The 21,644-nt window shown below is 38.9% G+C and overlaps 1 protein-coding gene across 2 annotated transcripts in view; it reads right to left on the bottom strand.

Annotated features, from left to right (window-relative positions):
* PIK3CG (phosphatidylinositol-4,5-bisphosphate 3-kinase catalytic subunit gamma) overlaps window positions 1–21,644 on the bottom strand; it is a 34,723-nt gene that overhangs the window by 3,603 nt on the left and 9,476 nt on the right. For both annotated transcript variants that reach the window (XM_057417794.1, XM_057417796.1), the window contains exons 3-10: window positions 18,792–18,857; window positions 18,462–18,687; window positions 14,330–14,433; window positions 11,424–11,570; window positions 10,079–10,169; window positions 5,208–5,338; window positions 4,486–4,597; window positions 3,089–3,246 (exon numbers count right to left, since the gene is read on the bottom strand). In XM_057417794.1, coding sequence (XP_057273777.1) covers window positions 3,089–3,246; window positions 4,486–4,597; window positions 5,208–5,338; window positions 10,079–10,169; window positions 11,424–11,570; window positions 14,330–14,433; window positions 18,462–18,687; window positions 18,792–18,857 — 1,035 coding nt within the window. The remainder of the gene's footprint in view (window positions 1–3,088; window positions 3,247–4,485; window positions 4,598–5,207; window positions 5,339–10,078; window positions 10,170–11,423; window positions 11,571–14,329; window positions 14,434–18,461; window positions 18,688–18,791; window positions 18,858–21,644) is intronic.

Raw genomic sequence — 21,644 nt, 5'->3', positions numbered from 1 at the left:
TTGAATTAACATCTTCCAAGGAAACTGATTTTTACACTTCCAAGAGAGGCAAAGGGAACCAAAAATAACACATATGTATGTGTCAAGATGTTTACCATGGGATTAAGAAGGAAGCTGCTAACTAATCTAAAGCCATAGGCAAAATGATAGGAACTGAGGATAAAGCAAAATCCTATTGTCCAACAGGCAATAAAGAATCATTATTTTGAGACCCTGAAACTGTCCTAAGTGTTGGTATCCTAAAGGTCAGGCATTTTTATAATATAAAGTATCCAAGCTCTGTTACACAGGCCATCCCTTCCCTGTACAGCATACTACAAAGAAGTATTTTTCAATGACGAACTGGAAACCCTGTTGCTTTCTGTCACCTTTATTTGACAATCGAATACATCAGATTTTGTAAACAAAAGGTATAGAGGAATTGTATTAGTACTGAAAATACAGCTCTCTGTATCAAGTCGGCAGAGTAATGAAAAAAGAATGAATCAAATAAATTAAATATAATGAACAAAAAATGCATTCCAAATTTAATGCAAAAACTATCAAAGACCATTTTAGGCAAACTAATAATAATTAAGTGGACAAAGCTCAAAAGACTATGAAGATCTTTCTACAAGTAAGAAGTGAAAAGCTGCATATGCATAGGATTTAAGACAGCTGCATTGGTTTCAGCCAAAGTCTGGAAAGGAAATACCACCACGTATGACACCTACAGCAAGAGAAATCTGGACGGTACTAAGGCAGCTGGAAAATTCATAGATGGAGTAGAAAAATATCAAGTCATGCTTAAATACATTTTTGCAATTAGGATGAAAGACCATCAAATACTGCTTTCTACTAAGCATTTCTGCAATGTCATTAATAACCTTGGGCGAGTTTTCATTAAACCATCATAACAAACACAAACAAAAATGGGAACAACATTTGGATTAAGAGCTAATGGGAATGAGCTTTATTGCTAGTTCCAGACAAGTTGCCAAGTCACTGACAACTTTAGAAGTCCACCAATAACCAACTATGCTCTGGTCAAGTTTATTTGTTTGATTAACTTGCTCTGATACCTGCAGTATGAGCTATGGCTCACACACCCGTATGGACTGTAACCAACAGGTGACAGAGAAATAAGATTTTTAAGAGTAGATATTCTAAAATATTAAAACCACCAAAGCCTGCAAAAAACCAAACCATTCCTCTAAAGTACAGCCTATTTTAGTGTAGTTGAAGTACAAATCAATGAGAGATGCTCTTAAAAATTAATGAAGGATAAATAACGAGACTTTCCCATTAATACATGAGAGAACCGGCAGACACACTGAATGAATCCCTCAGTATTAGGAAACACGATGAAATCAACCAGTTGAAAAGTGAAGCTATGATTTTGTTTACTTTTGTACTCTGACCATATAATTAAAGCACATATTTTTCATAGCAAAATATGTGATGCAGATCTTGCTCTTTATTACTATTTCAGTTACCTTTCATCTGGTTAATGGCAGTAGCAGAAATGACACTGGCACTGTCGCAGCATTCCTAGACCATCTGCACTAGTGGGATGGTAGCAGTATTTAGAAATATGTACCAGAATAACAAAATATGTATTTGGTCAAAACCAGGAATGTATGGTGAAGGCATGGCTTACTGAAGAGAGATTAAGACCAAAATCCCCTCCTTTTGCTTTTGGTATTTGGGTTGCTGAAGTAAAGGTCAGATGTTCTCTAAAAAGCTGGAAGATCCATATATATGAACACAGCATTACCTCAGTGCAGACGCTAGCAGGTTGATAGTCTTCCAATTCTCCATTAGCACACTTCACATTTTAAACTATTTCCTGCTTCCAGAACAGAGGTCTTCGATGAAATGACACACCCCAGCGTGGTGTTTCAGTCCCACACTTGCACGTGGCTTACAGCTGCGGCAACAGCATCTTTCCTGCTTACAGCACAGCTCACAGGCTTCTCTGAGAGCCTGGGCTCAGCGTTTCCACAGCAAAACGCACCCTGCTCTTAAATCTTTTTGAGCTACAAGCCCCTTCAAAACCCCTGCACTGTGATAAAGCCAGTCCTTGTGCAAAACAAAGACTCAAAAGTCACACTTTGATCTTTAGTTGCTTTCAGAAGTCTGGGCTCAAGGATGGCAACTGCCTCGTTATTTGCTGTACAGTCGTGTACAGGTTCAAAGGGGCATATTTACTATCCAGCAGTAAGAACCTAGTAAGTACCTATCAGGTACTTAGGTTAGAAAACCAGACTCCTCATGGGAGAGAGACACTGGTTTATCGACAGGGAATCCAGAACACCTAAGTTTGGGCTTTTGCTTCGACTCACATGCTGGAGGAGACTTTTTAATTTGATGTTATAGGGAACCTGCTTTTTAAATCAGGCACTTATTTAAAGTGCTTAAAGATGAGCACAGGATTACTACCCCAGACATCCCTTTTCTTCTGCTCAGCCACACTCTCAGCCATTTCATTAAACACACTAAACAGCATTTTGCTTTCCTCAGGTCCTACACAAGCTTGGAAAATCACAGCTTTTTTTTGAAGGGCTTAATGGCAAATAGAAGCTGCAGCAGAATAAATTTTTAACAACATTCTTTTCTTTCTGAGTGTTAAATCCATTCACTTCACAAAACCAGAATCTGGCACAGCTTAGGATCACTGCAGATTTCTATTCAGATGCAGTAGTGTTTTGCTCCAGAACAGAAGGGCAGAACCAGCAAAGCCAGCTGAGGAACACCTCTCGCACTGCATGGCAGCCTCTGCTCAGTGCTGAGTCTCTAATTGCACAAATACTGAAGTCCTCTACAAAGACAGTCAAGACAAGAAACAAAGAAAGGATTGCCTATCTGGTCTACTGCTAACTGAAGCTTCCCAGTGTGGCTTTGTGGATTGTTGAATTCTAGTACCCATATTGCTACAGATAATTTTGCTCTTGTTTGGGCCTAAAATATCCCAGAATATTATTATGATTTGGTAAATTTTATTAACATAATATCCAGGAAATACCTTTGAAAACTAAGACGCTAATATTCATTTCAGAGGGTAAAAAGTATTGCATACATGATTTGCAGCTAGATATTCACTATTTACCTGAAATTTATGGAAATGGACACTTGTCTTCTTTCCAGAAGTCCCCATGACAAACAGAAAATCTGGAGTCAGCACAAAAGGAACTCTTTCCTTATTAATTCCAAGGAAGCTTTTATAATTCCCAAGAATATGGCCAAAATCGATATGGAAAAGGTTACCTTCGTAAAGAGAAGTCACAGTTAGGCTCAAATACAATAAACTGCCAAGAACACTTCAGCCACTTTCAGAGTCCTCCCAACCTACCAGATCTACTCTCTGCAGGCCTCTCAGACTGACATCTTTATGGCTTCTATCATTCAAGACAGCTCCGGTTAAAGACTAAGGCAAACCTGATCCTGACCACAACAGAATAACCTTTCTGTCTCCATATCTACTGACCTGTCCCTCATTTTCTGCCCATAGGCTCTAACATTGTTATGTTATGATGCTATGTCATGTCGTGTTATGTCATATAATGTCATAATATGTTATATTTATTATGTTATATATAATGTCTATATGGAAGCATTTCTTTGTCTTCTTTTCCTCATGGACTTCTGATGAACTTTTTTACTGTAGTCTTCAATTAGCTCATTTCTGCCTTCAGGGTAGTACTTCTCTCTAACCTTCATCTCTTAAAACTTCAATATGTTTAATACTAAATACACAGCCTCTAACTAAGCCCAAAAGTATTCTGTCTCAACATTATGTAAAGACTAATGATGAAGCAAGTGGTTCATGAAACTGGAAGTTAACTTCTGAGACCAAATAAAACTCCTCCATATGTATGGCTTGTTCAGGGGCTCCATCTATAAAATTAAGGATGAACCAATGTGCAGCTACCAAAAGAATTCTTGACGTTTGTAATATGAAAAAATTGTGGTTCTTTCAGGAGGAGTGCAATAATCCCACAGACTTCAGTAGCAAAACCAGTACCATCCACATACACTCATTTTCTAGGGTTTTTAACAAAGGTGCATAAAGCAATTATGTTCCTCAGAGTGAAAATAGTCCAGTAACATCTGAATTCTGACACAGATACAGTTCCACTGAACACTACTAGACCCACATCAACACTTCAGACAGGTGAACAGCTCCCGACTTTTTAGATTTTTTTTTTATTTTAGATCTTAGATGCTAAAAAAAAATTAGTTTTACATTCCTTGGAACATAGTTTGTAACAAACTCATCCTTGGAAGAGAATGGTATTATTAATGATAAATACCTAGATCCTACATGAAGGCCAAAAGGGGTGATGATATATTTCAATGTCACAGGAGGACCTGAACACATAAGCAATGCTGACAGAACCGGATTGTATCTCTTCATTCATTATTAAATATGCTATATTAAAGACAAATCTAGTTAAGTATAGACAGTCGCTTCTTCTTCTATGACAGTCTCAAATAATAACTCACCTGTCTCTGTAATCATAATGTTGTCATTGTGCCTGTCTCCTATTCCAAGTACAAAGGTTGCCACACAGTATCCAGCACAAGAATAAACAAATCTTTCCACAGCTGCCTGAAACTAAACATAAATCTTAGAGATGTTAAATGCTTCAATGCTAGAAACCAAATCTAGTCATTCTCAAAGTCATACGCCTTTCTTTCAACATGTATCTATCAACTGTCTTATAAAATACACTGCTGCACAGCAAAGATTAAGATCACAGCCCTGCATGGCACTCGCCGTACTGTGTGAGCAGGCTCTATCCCTTAACACATATAAAATAAGCATACCCATAAGTTGCACATGCTTTCTGAGAAAAGAAGCTGGCAGAAAGCTCTCTTGTAGGTCAGTGGACCTACCACAGCAAAGGAGTTGTGAGTACCCAAACCTGCCTTTTAATTCTCTAAACCCACACTGCCTTCCAGTGCTCTTGGATGTCCTTTCAATCTGCACCTCGTGTATCACTTCTAAATATCACTGACAGAGAAGTCATTTCTAAAGCATCTTGTTTCGCAGGAGCTCAGCTGCCAGCTGGATCCTAAAGGCTCTTTCACAGACACAGGTACAGGGAAAATGAATGGGTTTTTCAAACTCATGTCAAGTAACACAGACACAATTGTGTGGGCTCTGTGCTCCCAAATTAGTATGGTGCATTTGAGAATCCTACTTAAAAATTCAGAGAACTCACCTTCTCTTCAATCATGCATCTTTCCTTGAGCCACTGGTTTAGTATTTCATCCTTAAATGCACCAGTGTTGCCAACTGTACTCTGTTGGATTTTGGCAATTGTTGTAGCATCTTTCACAATTTCAATCATTCCTAGAGAAAACAAGGATGAAGTTAGAAGGAATTATTAAATCTATACTAATGTGTATTAAATTAAATTTTCTCCTTCATGAGAACACAAAACCTTTGATAATGGAAAGAATCACATGATGAGTAGGGACCCTCTACATAAGGCTTTTTCCCAGGAGAGGAACTATCTCCTCTCCTCATCCCCTGCAGAAGCCCAGGTACCATTCACATTCCCATCTGCTTCTCTCCAACTTCACAAGTTTGAGGAGCTGGAGAGAAGCTGCAGTATTGCAGCAGCCAAGGGATGCGAATATTGCCAGAGCTGTGGCAGAGGAACAAAGCCAACCTTTCTGCAGTAAATCCAATTTAAACTTAAATTTAAAGTGCATATGCACAGAAAGGTTCAGAAATACCAGTACACACTGAGGTACAGTAGTGGCATTGCTGGTGGAAAGCTCTGGCTGTTGGGCCCCAGGTGTTGGTCCCTAAACTGCAGAGATCCTCACAAAACCAAATCAGTACATCACAGCAATATGGCGCAGAAACAAAGACTTGTACTGTTCATACTAATGTGGCATGCAATGGAGGGGGAGCTAGACAGAAAAGCAGAAACAGAGGCTGCAAACACAACCCTGCTTGCAGGCAAGAACAGCAAATGCGGTCTGCCCTTGTACTGGGCATGCCTGTAGGGAGGAAGATTAGATTTTAGTTTAACTTAATTGGTAACTGGAAATACTATATTTTCTTCCTCTGGATCAGGTTCTGTAGTGTCCGCTAGGTAAGAGCCTAGCTTCAGCTCCAGCTCAAAGATAAGCAAGCAAACCAAAACATCCCTTTCTTCCCAAAGTTATTCAAAGCAGTTTCTGGTTCAGTTTCAGTCTGACTCTCTCTGAAATGGATTAATTTCTATCTAGTCACAGTCCTACCCTTTTGCCATTACTGAATTACGTGCAAAGTTTTCAGCAGCGGAGTAACAACCCAGTAGTTTCTTCCTGCCTCTGCCTTCCACGAGTGGCTTGAGTCATGGCTAAATACCCTCTGGAGGTATTTCTTTCATCTTGACAGTGGCCCTGATTTGTCTGTAATAAAAGTATCGTGGAAATAGGACCTCCAAAACCCACTGCCAACACCAAGTTTAAAAGTTCTACGTCTGGGTCTGTGCTTGTTAAGCTGCTGTTTTCCTCCTCGGAATGAGCTCCAGATCCCATTCCAGCTGTTCAAAAGGCTTCACTGCCTGTGCTCAAACCTCCCTCTACTGGCCAATAGCTCCCTGATTCCAAGGGAGTGGAGCTGCTGTAGGAGCCATCTTCTGCTTCCTCTTGCATTTAGAACTTCTCGCAGTATAGCTATGTTGATTAGCAGTGTGAAAAGTCCCCAGATTTTAAAGCAGCTGCTAATGAAACCCTTTACTGATCATTCTCTTCTGCACTGCCATAAGAGTGGTATAAAACCTACACAGAATGTTGTGCAGCTTATTCTGACCAAGTAAGTATGTTAAGGGTATCATGGTAAAGAAAGAGTTAGCTGCTGGAATAGTACAGATCAACTGGCAAATCCTTCTAACTACAGACATGCCTCTCAGTAAGTATGGCTAGTCCTAGGTTTCATTAACTGGGATCTCAGCTGGGTTGTATTCAGCTGGGAGGAAGTGCAGCAGTAAATGCACTGTGCTATGTGTTTCTGGGGATCTGTGGTACTAAAGCAGGTGACTCTTATATTAAGTGCCAGCTTGAACTGCTTATATTTGGCAGCGATGCAGCATAGCAAGTAGTGATAATTGCCTCTCAGAGCCAGGAACATATGGCGATGTCAAAGGGAGAGAGAATAGGGTATGGCCTTTTCCCAGTGATACATAGAAGTAAAAGCTCCTCCTGCAGAGGTCTGTTTGGCAGCAGGAGTGGAGAGGATGGATGTTTCCAAAACTGCAAACTGCACTGAATGCAGATGCCTTCAGCAGACTGAGGAAGCTCTATAGAAGAGGGGATGCCAGCCCCAGGTAGGAGACACGTGGCTGGTTCGCTGTGCTCACTACAGAATGGGGGGCTGTTCTTGTGCCAATACACGGAAACTGCCCCAGGTTCCATGGATATACTAAGAGGGAAGGAAGAAGAAGGTTGGAAGAAAACCACATATGAATACTGTGAAAGAATATTTTCAAGCCACTACTCTTTGGTTTGCTTCCAAAGAAGCATAAGCTCTACCTCAGTGTCCCACAATGGGTATTTCTAATTTAGGCTGCAGGTATTCTCAGCAAACCCAACAGGAGTCTTTATGTGATTAACCATGCCCCTACTGTGGTGCTGAAAGGATGCTAAAGTCTAACACCTCCCCATGCATACAGGGAAAAAAACAATTATTTCCTTGAGATAAAAGAATGGGGAGTCAATCACAAATTCATGAAAGAATAATGAAGTGAGTAACTTGAATATATCACCGGCAGAAATCCTCCACCTTCCCCCATTTTTTCAATACATTACATTGTCCTTAGACATTTCTAAACAAAATTGAATTAAATCTGAAAAGTCTCCCTAAAAAATTAGGTTTGTTATAACGTACTTAAAGAAGAGGAAGAAACCCAACCCTCCGTATATTTACAGTTGGTATTTTGATATGTATTGTTCAATTTCCTTTATTGTTAGAATTCTATCAATGCAATTTATTTAATTTTAAAAGACTTATATTAGGAGAAACTCTTTTGTGCCACACTGCCAAATGTTTTATCAGTGGTTCGGGTTTTCTTCAGTGCTGAGATATCTTGAAGTCAAATGAGGGGATAACAAAAATTTCATGTGGCAATGGATTTTAGAGAGGAAGTGCATTACAGACTAAAAAGAGCTCTTAATTCTGCCAGCACTCAGCTCATTCTTGTTTGATCCATAAAGCAAAATGTATTTCTGAAAAAGAAAAGAGCTAGAAAGCTGGAGATCATGGGAGACACATTGCAATATTTATATTATCATTATTTTACCAATCCATGCAGTTACTATCATACTGCCAGCTACACCAGTGACAGTAATTAACAAACTTGCTAATTTTTACACATGTTCATGCTTTAAGTAAATGGCAGAGCTGTACTTGCTAATCCATCTCACTGACACACTGTTTACGCCAGCCAAAGCATTTTTTTCCCAGCACAATATCTTCATTTGGCCATGGCCAACTTTTCTACACAGAGGAGGCTTTCCTCCAGCTAATCATTCAAGAACTGCTCAGCAAAAGTGACTCTACAGTCAATTATGTATTATCTGGATACTAGGAAACTGCAGTGTGGATGTGCTCAGATACATAACATATACAAATCCACCCACAAAGAGTCAGTTTGGAGCCATGAGGATCATCGGTAATGGCATTTCTAGATGGAAACAGACTCTTCCAGAGCTGATCAGATGCTCGATGGTGGTAGGCTGACCCTGGCTGGTGCCCACCAAAGCTGCTCTATCACTGCTCTCCTCAGCTGGACAGGGGGAGAGGAAATGTAACAAAAGGCTTGTGGGTTGAGATAAGGACAGGGAGAGATCACTCACCAGTTACTGTTGTGGGCAAAACAGACTTGACTTGGGGAAACCACTTTCATTTATTACCAATCAAATCAGGGTAAGATAATGAAAAACAAAATCAATCTTAAAAACCACCTTCCCACCACCCCTCCCTTCTTCCCTGCTTTGCTCCTGAATTCTCTAACTTCTGGACACCTAGCAGTGCAGGGGGACAGGGAATGAGGGTTGTGGTCAGTTCATCACACATTGTCTCTGCCACTCCTTCCTCTTTAGGGGAAGGACTCCTCACACTCTTCCCGTTGCTCTACAATGGGGTCCCTCCCACAGGACTCAGGTCTTCATGGACTTCTCCAACATGGAGCCTTCCCACGAGCTACACTTCTTCATGAACTGCTCCAGTGCAGGTCCCTTTCACAGCACTTGGAGCACCTCCTCTCCCTCTGTCTTCACTAACCTTGCTGTCTGCAGAGAACAACTTGCTGCTCACTCATATTCCCACTCCTCGGTATGGCTGCAATTGCTCCTGTGCAGTAACTTTCTCCCCTTCTTAAATACATTATACCAGAGGCGCTACCACTGTCACTGATGGGCTCAGCCTTGGCAAGTGGCGGGTCTGTCTTGGGGCTGTCTGGCATTGGCTTTATGGGACATGGAGGAAGCTTCTAGCAGCTTCTCACAGAAGCCACCCTTGCAGCCCCCCCGCTGCCATGCAACCCAGTCCGTCTACACACCATCACACTGGTGTGTGGTTCTCCAGAACCTTTGTAAGCAACCGGAATTCTGGGGAACAGTTCATCTGTGCTACAGAACTAATGCCCTCTGAGAAATATTTTCTGAGCATCCTGTTGAGTGACACCGCTGCTTCTATGTTGTATAGGGTATGAAGCTTTAGGTCAGAGAATGAACATAAAGGATTTGCTATTTTAACTCTTTTCTCTATTTTATTCTTATCAAATATCTTGAATAAGTCACTCACTTTTGCTGCTTTTTTATAACAAATATTGTTATAAAAGAGAAACTTACAGCAGGACCCAAACAGTTGAACTTGCACAAGAATCGGAGTCAGTTAAGCTAGTGCAGCAGTTGAAGAATACCCATCAGAAGGGCAGAAACCATGGTTAAGACACAACTGAGGATACCTCACAGAAAGTGCATTAAATTGCTATGTACCTCAGGACCAGAGCACATACTAGAATAGTTCTGCCATGCGCAACTTCTGTAACCATGGTATTTTGAATTTCCAGACACAATAAGAGTGATCACATACCTATTTTGTTCCCTGTAGAAATACAGCCATATGGTAACAAACAGAGGTCCAAGGATTCTGCTTCCCAAATGGATTCCATAATTCTAAGAATCTGGTGAAAACAAAAATATATGCCAAATTATGTGAGATTATTTGGACATTACTTGTTACTCACACAAATAACACTACCCAGACTGCTGAGATGGGTTTAAACTTACTTCTCTGTTTTACAGGTAAAGAGACAAATACAAAAAGCGTGCAGCCATTCAAGATTATCAGTTACAGAGCTATGGTTTATATTTCCTCATCTGTCCTGTGCCCAGGCAATCTCTACTGTTTTATAAAGTATTAATAAATAAATTGCATGGTTTCTACATGAGCTGAGATTGAACACCTTAGCAAGTATATACTTTTCCCATAGATATCCCCAAAAGTGGTAACAAACCAGTTTGTCAGAAGAATCACTGAAATATTACTAGAACAATGCTACCTGCTGATTTCTTTTTCATTTGGAACTTCACGCATTGCATAAATAAATGATAAATATGATTCATCAGAAAAATTGGCCATCTTGCACTAAATAACACTACTTCTCAAAAATACCTAAATGTGAAGTATGTACGGCACATGGCAGGAGAAAACAGGGTAACAGCGTGTAATGGGTCTAGCTAGGAAGAGGTTAATTTCCTGCAGAGCAGCTCATATGGTGCTGTGGTTAAGGTTGCTGACCAAAGCAATGCTGGTAACACAGTGGTGTTCAAGCTATTGCTGAACAGCATTTTCAGCATGCCAATGCTGTCTCTGCTTTTCATTCTGTCCCATTGTGAAGAGATTGGGGTGCACAGGAGTTTGGGGGGGGGGCACAATCAGGCAGATGACCTGAACTAACCAAAGAAACATTCCATGCTGAATAATGTTACTCTCAGCAATAACACAGAGAGGAAGGTGATTTAGGGAGGTTAACCTTCTTTTGAACAGGAACTGTCTGGGTATTGGTCTACCCATGGGTGACCCTCTTTGTATCATCTGTTTTGTTTCCTTTCTACCTTCTTCCACTTCCCCTTTGCTTATTAAACAATTTTTATTTCAACCCACAATTTTTCTTGCTTTTACTCTTCCTTTTCTCTTTCCCCATTCTGGGGTTAACCCACAGCACAGTTAACATAAACATCTACAAAATCTTGTAGAACAAGAAAGAAGGCCCAGTTTTGACATCACCCTTCCCATACAGTTTAAAAAACAAAAGACAGCCTTGTATTTCATATGGACAATAAAAGTAAGGCATACACACTGATGAAAAGTAAACCAACTTTGAAGTATTTTAAAATGTTCATGTTATAAATTTTATACATTTTGGCCACCATACCTGTAAAATCAGCATATCCTGACGGAGGTCATCTCCATGTTTAAAGATTATGCCTATGGTTTCATTTGATAAAGCTGTTGGATCTGCACATTTAAATTCAAGCCAGAGGGGCTTCTTCTTAGATGCCATTACTTTACATTTTTCTATCTGTGAAAGACACATTTGTTGCTTGTTAGCCATTGTACTCTAACATCAACACAACTAACCTTTTTACACACCTGCTACAGAGTACTTTACAAACTTCCAGTCAGTTATACCACAGGAAACATGCTGAAAGCACATGTAAGGAACAGCATCCAATCGCCACATAAAGCCTCACTGAATTTGCACAGATTTTAATACTGTCCATAAGAAAGGAGAAAGTATGCCTTGACTCTCAGAACTGGATTTAGTTGTAAACCTGCTGCAGAAAGATAAAAACCCCAGAAACAAATAGAAAACACCCCCTTCACCCTCCACCCCCCAAATTTGAAACCAGCAATAAGAGATTCTGACAAAATTGGCAAATATGGACTCTCACAATGGCACTCTGACAGAGGCTTTGCAAAAGTAGAACATGATCATTGTCTAATGCAATTTACCACATTATCCACCCTTGTGACTACCAGCATCATCAGTTATTCCAGATTGCCTGATTCAACTCCCTTAGTAAATCATTCAAATTCATGGGGAAAATGGCATTTGTGAAGCTCATTTAACATAATCATTCACAAAATAAGAAAATAAATTCCCTGCTTTATTACATTTTTAATCTTGAGAAATTCAGCACTGAAACTACTGAAATTGCAGTATTTCAAATGTTTTCTCAGATAATTACGTCTAATACAACTGCAGTATAGAATACTTTCTATTCTGGAACTCCTGGTTCATTGTTGAACGTTACCATGTACAATCAAGCCTCTAAAATAATAAAAGGAAGTGCACATTAGTGTTTGAGGGCTGACATCAGCTCTCAAAATGAATTGATGACATCAGAGAAGAGTACTTTGAAATGTTCGTGTTTTGCAGATTGAGCTTGTAGTTTAAAACAAAACAGTTTTTGCCATCCTTATCTTTAAAAAAGGGAGAAGATGTTAAGTCTTTGTATTTATTAGAAACACTGATCTTGCTTCCAATATTTGGTTTAGACTAGTCAAATTTTAGGATTTGAAGGTTACAAACAAGTAGCACTTACTAGAATGAAGATGAAACAAAAGCTTACCCATACAGTTTATGTCAAATATTTTTGTTCAGTCGTCAGGGGGAGAGGAGAAGGCCCTAACCTATCTATTTACAGACCCAGCTACCTTCCCTTGTAAACCTATTGCTTCCTTCATCTAGAAATGTCCTGGGAAGGCTGAATACTTCCTAAGTGACGGAAAACTAGAAAGTCCAGAAAGATATTTTATTCTATTTTGAAATCCACTTTTTGTCAAGTAGTTGGTGATTTTTGTACACAAAACACTAAAAAGAGAGAAATACAATAAGAAAATAATATTTAAGAAGCCACAAATTCAGTATTTCTGAGTAAACAATGTTTGAATTGATCGACAGTACTTCAGTCATGCCCAACTGGTTGGTGTTTAACTCTCAGCTTGGAGACAGATAAGCCTGTAGCCTATCTATCAAGGCACAGGCTTATTTAACTGAAACACAGCTAGATCTAGACAACTAATATTAGTTACCCAAAAGAGTACCTGACTATTTGGCAATTCCTCGATGGTTTGCCATTAGTTAAGAGAAAAATCAAAGGATTCTTTTCTTGTAGGCTTCTTGTTCCACAAGTGAATCCAAGGATCTTCGTCGTGGTTTAAACCCAGTCAGGTAATTCGTTCGCTCACTTCCCCCCCCCTTTTCTTGCCCTCCCCCTGCTCTCGGAGGGACGGAGAGGAGAATCGAAAAGAATGCAACTCCCACGGGTTGAGATAAGAACAGTTTAGTAACTAAGGTATAACACAAATCACTACTGCTACCACCAATGATAATAATGATAAAGGAAATAACAAGGGAACAGAATACAACACCTCAGCACCCGCTGACCGATAACTCACCCCCCAAGCCCGACCAAGCTCCGACCGATACCTCCTCCAACCCTGCAGTCTCCCAGCCCTTCCGGCTAACAGTTACATCCTGGGCATCTACTGATTTATTCATCTGTTCCCGTTTTGCACCAGTTAACACAAAGGAAAAACATGACTGCTACTGCTGAACCCAGGACATTATCTCTTCACCCAAACCTGCACACTACTTGCATGAGCCAATTCCCTTTCACTACACATCTACTGATTTATTCATCTTGTTTTTAACTCTGAGTCAATATTAACCATTGAAATTTCACCACAACACCTGAGGCAGCAACACAGAAAACCCCACGTGCTTTTCAATGTATTTCTACCAAAATCTTAATGTATTCCAATAAAACCAACAAAACAACCCCCAAAAAACAGAAATAGCTAAAGAAGACATTTTTGTTTGTAAGATGAAGGTCTGGACCTAAACCTGAATAACAGATATGAATCAGAATAAGAATAAGGCAGAGAAAGTAACCAGAGGAATAAAAACTGAATATCCCAAGGCCCCTAAAGTCAGATAAAACAGTTTTATACAGGTATTTAATGCAAAAAAAAAAAAAAAAGCAGTTACCTGCTTAAATTCTGGACTAATGGAAAAATCATAATTGCCATTTAATGATCAGGACTTTATGGGTTCTTGCATTTTTTTTAGTGCATGATGGCATGCCATTACACTCAGAAAAATGCTAATAGCTTTGGGAACAAAAACCTACTGAGTCCATCAACTGTTACTGTATTCACAGTGAAATTAGACCTTTAGACATATTTGCAAAATTTTTTAACAAATGACACATTCTTCCAAATAGGACATTGGGGGTTGTTAAATGGGTTTGCACAAACTCAGCATATACTTACCACCAATGCTCCTGCTCTTAGGCCAGGATCATATGGAACCCTAAAACTTTCTGGAAGTTTGCTGCTCTGTAGCTTTTCAAGTTTTTGTCTCAGCTGTACAATAACTGCAATTACAAGAAAACTCACTGAAATCAAAAGCTGGAAAGCAAAAGTTATGGGTAATCTAACTTGTTAAGCTAAACCAATGATTTAAGCTAGAAACCTTCTCTGTTTAGTTACTTTTTAAATGGCTTTCCTCAAGCATCTCCAGATCTGAGCAATGGAGAAGAACTCTTTAACTTGCACTGTTAACAGACAGAGCTGTTTTTAGACACCTAAAGGTGAAATCTTTAAGCACCTCACAAGTCATGTAACCATTACACAGGGTGCATGATGTTCTTCTGAAGACTCAGGAGGTTACATTAAAATGTCAACTTTAATTTAAAAAACAAATCATAGTACAACACAAAAAAAAATAGTTTGCCCTTATAATTACTAAGGAAATGCTAAACTATCTGCCCTAAAGGCTCAGAAGAAGGAGGCATTTAAAATTACCTCGCATTTTCCAGTATTCTTTTAACCTACCTCATTGCTCTTGAACACAGATTCAGGACTTTTGAATTCTTGGAGTCAATTATACTGTAATCATAAGGACTCTAACTATAGAGATACTGAATTTCATATTCTCCTAAAACTGGCTTCATAGTGCAGCTTTGTTAATCTCACATTCCAGTAAGAAGAAAATTTGCTGTATATTTATATGAACAAGAGTTTCAATGTTCATATATACTGAATCTTTGAATTCATAAAGCCTCAAGTTTCTGCATCTTTGGCTTAGAACAGTATGCATTACCCTACATGTGATGCATTTTGCTCATCTCAGCTAGCAGGTGTTAGCAGCATAAGGTGCTTAATATAATAATATAATATAATATAATATAATATAATATAATATAATATAATATAATATAACATAATATAAATAACATGTCTTACCCTGCATTAGGACAAAGACTTGAGCACTATTCTAAAAGAAACTACACAGGAGAGGCTGCGTATAAATGTTCAAGTAATTTTTGGGATAAAAATTAAAGAGAAAAAAATGTAATGAGAAAGCTGGATGTGGATCTGGATACCTAATATACAAAATCATAAAATCACACAATCCTAGAAAAGTCTGGGTTGGAAGGGACCATTAAAGGTCATCTAGTCCAAGCCCTCTGCAGTGAGGGGGGGCACCTTCTACCTTGAATGTTCCAGGGACGGGATCTATCACCTCTCTGGGAAACCTGTTAAAGTGCTTCACCACCCTCATTGTAAAAAATGTCTTCCTTATATCTAGTCTGAACTACTCTCCTTCAGTTCAAAACTGCCACCCTTTGTCCTGTTGCTAAAGGCCCTGCTAAAGTCTGTCTACATCTTTCTTACAAGCCCCATTTAAGTACTGAAAGGCTGAAATAAGGTGTCCAACAACAAGCTCAACTCTCTCAGCCTTTCCTCATAGGAGAGGTGCTCCAGCTCTCTGATCATTTTCGTGACCTCCTCTGGACCTGCTCTAGCAGGTCCCTGTCTTTCCTGTATGAGGACTCCAGAGCTGGACGCAGTACTCCAGGTGGGGTCTCACCAGAGCAGAGGGGGAGAATCACCTTCCTTGACCTGCTGGCCATGTTGCTTTTGAAGCAGCTTTCTGGGCTGCAAGTGCACATTGCCAGCTTATGTCCAGAAATGATGACATTTCAAAAGCTGCTATCAAATTAACATAATCAAGCCAAAATAATTACCTGAGAACTCACAGAACATAAATGTTACACCTATCCTAAAGGGGTTTAGAGAAGAACTACCTAGCACTACGAGGTGACCAATGTGGCATCTCTTCTGGTAAAAAATAAATAAAGATGACAGCAATATACAGCTGCCAATAAGTGGACTTTACAATTAGACACCTTTCCAAAAAAAAAAAAAAAACAACCCAACAAACCCCAAAACAAGCCATTATAAAAAAAACCTCTAGGTCATAGTAACGTGGGCCATGAAATAGCTTTCTAAAAAGTAACTATTGATTTCCTAGACAAATCTAGCTTGATTTCAGTAAGTCTCCTCATTGTAATGAGGATGCAATGTAATTCAGGGTAATTCAACGTAATTCAACGTAATTGTATTCAATTCAATGTAATTCATACAATTTGAAAATTGCATGCCAAGCAATTGAAGCTGGTAAAGATTAGGGATTAGCTGATTTTAAAACACAAGTGAAGGCGCTTACTAAAACATTTTGCAAGTTGAGCTGGCTTAAGAACAAAGTGTTATGCATTTTAAGAGAAGAAACAGCTGCACAGACACATTCTTGGGAGACAAATCTTCTAACACAGAGTGGTGATGAAAGCAGATAATCCTATGCAAGCTGTAATATTATGATCTTAAAAAATTGTTTATTACTACTTGCTATGTTCAAATATAAGCAAAGAGATTAGATGAAAAGTGAAAGAAAACAGTTTGACAGCATGATTGCTACTGGACAAGTATGAATCTAACAGGAAAGAATTTATTCTTTAAAAAACCCAGAATTACTGGAGGAAAAAAATTACATACAGAATTAGATGAGGCTGCATGATGGAATGAAATTAAATAGTCTGAAATATTCAGACTGAAAATATGAACAACTGTGAGCATTAGAAATGATGGGCCAAAAGAGAAACAATAAGCTAAAGAAGAAAGTTCAGGATATGCATTTCTTAAAAGATACGAAGTCGATGGTGGCTGAAGGAAAAACCATATCCTCAATAATCTGAGAATAAATTAAATTAGATACAGCATTAGTAGGACATGCCACAGTTTCAGGAAGCCTTATTCAGTGAAAATGTCAATTATATAAGTCATATTTCAATGTTCTGTTTAAACCACGACAACGTTACATACAGAGATTCTTTAACTTCAAAACCTGGTGGGTGTTAATGTGATTGCTTTCTCTTTAACCTTTTCTTCTTTGCCCACATATCCTTCAAAGATAATGTGATGGAAACCACCGCTGTTACAGACACGTATATCTGCAAGGCTAAATTTCTTTCTAAAACATGGGATTCTGACCAGATACATTTAGATTATAGAGCACTTTAAGATAAAGAAAGTTTTTTAGAAAGAATATTTTATACGGGGGGTTCTGTAAGTCCCCTAACTCAAACTATGCGGTAATGTAATTGATACTACATTACATATTGAAGACTAAATGCATATTTCCTTCAAATTTATTTTGAAACACCACCACAGCCACTTCTGCATAACCAGAGTGGAAAGACTGTCTTGAACTAAGACAGCCTTTGGAACATACTAGTAAGTTCCTGGAACATACTAGGCTGAACATGCAGGAAGAGCTGTAGAATTTCATTATTGTCATATGTCTTCTCACACTTACTCCCAACACCAAGCAACCAACAGGAATAATGACAAACAAGCTTTTACGGAAGTTGGAAAAGAAATAAAATAAAGACAGGCAAAACACACAAGTAAATAAGCATTGTATAACCCTACTGTGGCTTCCAAAGCAGTGCTTCCAAGAGCTAGAAATAACAATACCACATCTGTGTCTCACAAGACTCCTATTCAGCACATCGAAAAGCCCTGAAGATGTGTTCTGCATATCCACTGCTGATCCACCAGCTACTTTGTGGCATAGCAGAGGCTCTACTGGACTCCTCCCTGGTTTCCTTGCCAAGCATTTTTCAGTGACTGCTTAGGGTAGGGCTGTGTTTCTTGGCAAGTGTCACTTTATCTCTTTATTTCCAGTTAATATTTGTGTCCTGGGTTGTTTCTTTCTTTAGTGCTGGCATTCAGCTAAGGATTATGTATAAGAACTTAGCTGTTTCCAAGGTGCATGGTGTGAGGTTCAAGAAGATAAGTCAAAACATGGGAATGTACAGGGTGTCTATAACACTGATATTCTTCCCCTTTTGGGGTGGAATGAGCAAACAAATGTATTACTGGTTCAATCACTATTAACTTACACTGGCAGTTTAAAAGAAGTAATATAATGATGCCATTTGACAGTAATTCATCCACAAATGTTCTAAATAAACAGGACAATTTGCTGCCTAGATTTTTGTACCCAAAGAAGAAAAACAATGTTGTTACAAACAATGAAATGCCTGTTAGCAAATACCTTGAGAAGTGACATCATATTTTTCGGCAGAAACTGATTTTATCTCCATTGTGACTTTATGGAGCAATTCAATTACTTGAACCTGCTTCATGAAATCATGTAGCATTGCTTTTCCACAGCCCCTAAGATAGGCTTCTAGGATGACCGCAAACCTCTGCTGGTAATGCATGGACTGGGCAATCTCGCTTCTTAAGAACCAAAACAAGAAGTGACCAATTCTTTTGTTCTAGAGGTAAAGAAAAATACTACAATCAGCATGCATTTCTTGACAAAGGGTTTTAATAATGCCAGTAGCTTTAGCAAAAGTTGGCTGCACTGTGAAGTACTTACTCTCAAACCACGTTTTAGCAGAAATCTGGCTAATGCGCTGTCATGATATGGCTCAAATTTCACTGCCTGAGTAATACAAACATAGAAGACATGTTATTAACGTGTTTAACAACTCATTCCTCTTACAATTTACTGATGACATCTAGAGAACACACTGCTGCAGGAGTAGAAAATGTGTAACAAAGCAGGTCTTTTGAGGATACAGAGCTGAAAGAACCAAAAAGCAAGGCTTCTCTGTCTCATTCGGGAGGCACTTTTTCTTTGCAACAGTTTCTTTTTAGTTATATTATTAAAGCAACAAATAAAGCCATGCAGGAAGCAGCTATCTGGAGATACTTATTTGAGCACATGGAAGTATGACAACAAAGCAACTACGTTCTCAGGCTGTAGCAGAAGCCAGCAAGATCAGAACAGTCGGCAGCCTGACACCGACATATCTGTAATCTTTCTCTAACCAAAACTGTCAATAATAAAACACTGTTTTTTGACAACATCTGCCACTTTGGGACCAGGGCACCAGGGTTCACTGCTGGGCTCCCCAGCAAACATAGGATACAGGAGCAGCTTTTTGGAGCACCTTTAGCCCCTAAATGAATGACAAAATAGAATAAAGCCCCTGATACACATCCTATATTAATGAGTACAATTAAGAAGACTTCTCCAGAGCTTGTGAGCACAGATGTGATTTTTCTCTTCCAACAGCTGCTCCCCTCCACCCTAGCCCACAGTATTTCCAAGCTACTGCCAAAAAAGGGTGGAAACAAAAAGTCACAACTTTTTTGAAGTGTCAGGACTGGAATTTTGTTGCTGTTATCCTCTGCCCCATCCCAATAACCAAGTCTAGTAGTCTACCAGAAAACTATCACACTTCCATGTACTGGGCTGTGCCAGTGAACTTGTCCACTTCAAGTGGTTTTCCCAGCAGCTTCTTTCCTGTTGCTTGAGGGACTTCAAGTTTGTAGGTTTGTATGAAGATTAATGGTGGAAAAAAGGTACGCATTTATATCTCATGGCAAGAAAAGTGAAATAAGAAGCATATAACCTGTGGGACAGGGTCACAGAATCTCTGTCATGGACTGAAGTGGTTGGTGAATGACTTCAGGTTCTGGAAATAGAGCACCAGGAAGCAGCACGTAGGGAGATTAAGGGAGAATAAAGTGATGTGCAGAGAGCTGGCTGCATGTAGCATACTCAGCTTTCAGAAGTAACAAAGTAGGCAAGCATCTACAGAATATAATGCCTCTTTCAAGTTCACTGTGGTCTGCAGCTTGCAAAGGAGCAATCAAGCTATCACCAAAGGTCTACTAAATTCATCAAACAAATGGCAGGGGTTTATAAACTCTTAAAAGTACTGCAGCACAGTTGTATCTTTATTATTAAAATATCAACACTATTTCTGAAATGCAGATCATCCTGCGGGTTTGTTCAACAGGAAAAAAAGGAAAAATAAACTGAGCTTTTCAGTCAACCTTCTAGAATGAATCGCATTATAAAATGCTACATAGACTAGTTCTTTCCAGCTGCTGGCTAAGAGACAAACAAGAAAGCCAAGCACCAGACTTGCCCTTCTACAGTATCATAATTCTGCAAGACCTGTCTTGACCATTTCTGCAATACTGTTTTATTTCCCCAGGCAACACCGTCTTATTTAGGAAAGATGACAAGAACTCACAAACATAAACTGATTTTAAAATACATAATTCCTTTTACTTTGTGTATGAGATTATAAGGTATGAAGGGTTTTTTAATAAAAATTCATTTTCACTGCAATAAGGCACCTAAAAGCAATAATTATTACATAAATTCAGATGGATTTGCTTACAGTCCCAAGAAAGCCTATTAAAAACCCCATTCTGGTATATACTTGGCTGAATGTTCTCAGTGCACATCTCTGAAAAGCAATTTAAGAATGAAATACAGCCAAACAACCAGACACTGCTTCAAAACAAAACCTCCCTATATTACAGTTGCAAATACATTGTAATATAAAATTGCATTCTGAACACCCTTACTATGCTGATGTTTTAGAAATAATTGTTTTTAAAAGCCAATTCCATTTTTGTTTTTTCTTCACAAAGTCAAATATCAACATTTGAATAGCAACAACAAAAGCAAACCATTGAAAAATGGCTGCTGGCCATTCATCAGGTCCCTGCATCTACCTTTGTCTGTCAGTTCAGCAGAAGAGCTTTACTCACTGCCATTTACAAGCAGAACAGTTGTTGGTGTTTGCTTTACAATGGATTTTGTTGTATTTTAACTATCCTGTCCATGTTTTATCAACTGCACAGAGAACAACAGACCTTTATAGAAAGGTCAATAGATTTATTTATGGTATGGCTGCTTCTATTTGGGATAAACCTGGGGGGAAATAAAATGTTTGTTTGATTTCTAACTCTACTAGAAGGTAAAATGGGAATATCCTGTGCAGAGTGAAGTAAGTCATAAAGCTTTCATGAAGGCATGCATGGGAAAAGTGATGACTGTTTGCAGAAGAGACATCTCGGATGTGTCCATTAGAGCAAAGGAATGGCTGACATCCATTCCCTGAAAAATGCGGATTTTCGAGTACACTGTGGTATGAACATTTCAGTGCAGGATACTGATGGACTACGCTCATTGTTAGCCAAGGAACAACAGACAAGGAAGCAGCAAAGAGGCAAAAGCTGGAATATAACATTTTTTTCCTTTGGGGGGATGACAGCCTCTTAATTTCTTACTGAATCTCTTAGTAAAAATGACACAGTGAAGTTAAGCTCCTATGATTTTATGTTACAGTAATTTAATTTACCATTGGATTGAGTCTTTTTAAAACTCTCCAGATTTGTACTTCCTGAAAGCAAGTAATTTCAA

Source organism: Pezoporus wallicus, unplaced genomic scaffold (assembly GCF_028554395.1).
Source record: "Pezoporus wallicus isolate ANWC-B61680 ecotype Strahan unplaced genomic scaffold, APGP_CSIRO_Pwel_v1 contig_5542, whole genome shotgun sequence".
In the NCBI taxonomy this organism is placed as follows: Eukaryota; Metazoa; Chordata; class Aves; order Psittaciformes; family Psittacidae; genus Pezoporus; species Pezoporus wallicus.
Note: the sequence above shows the minus strand (reverse complement) of the source record. Positions and strands in the feature narration are given on the sequence as shown.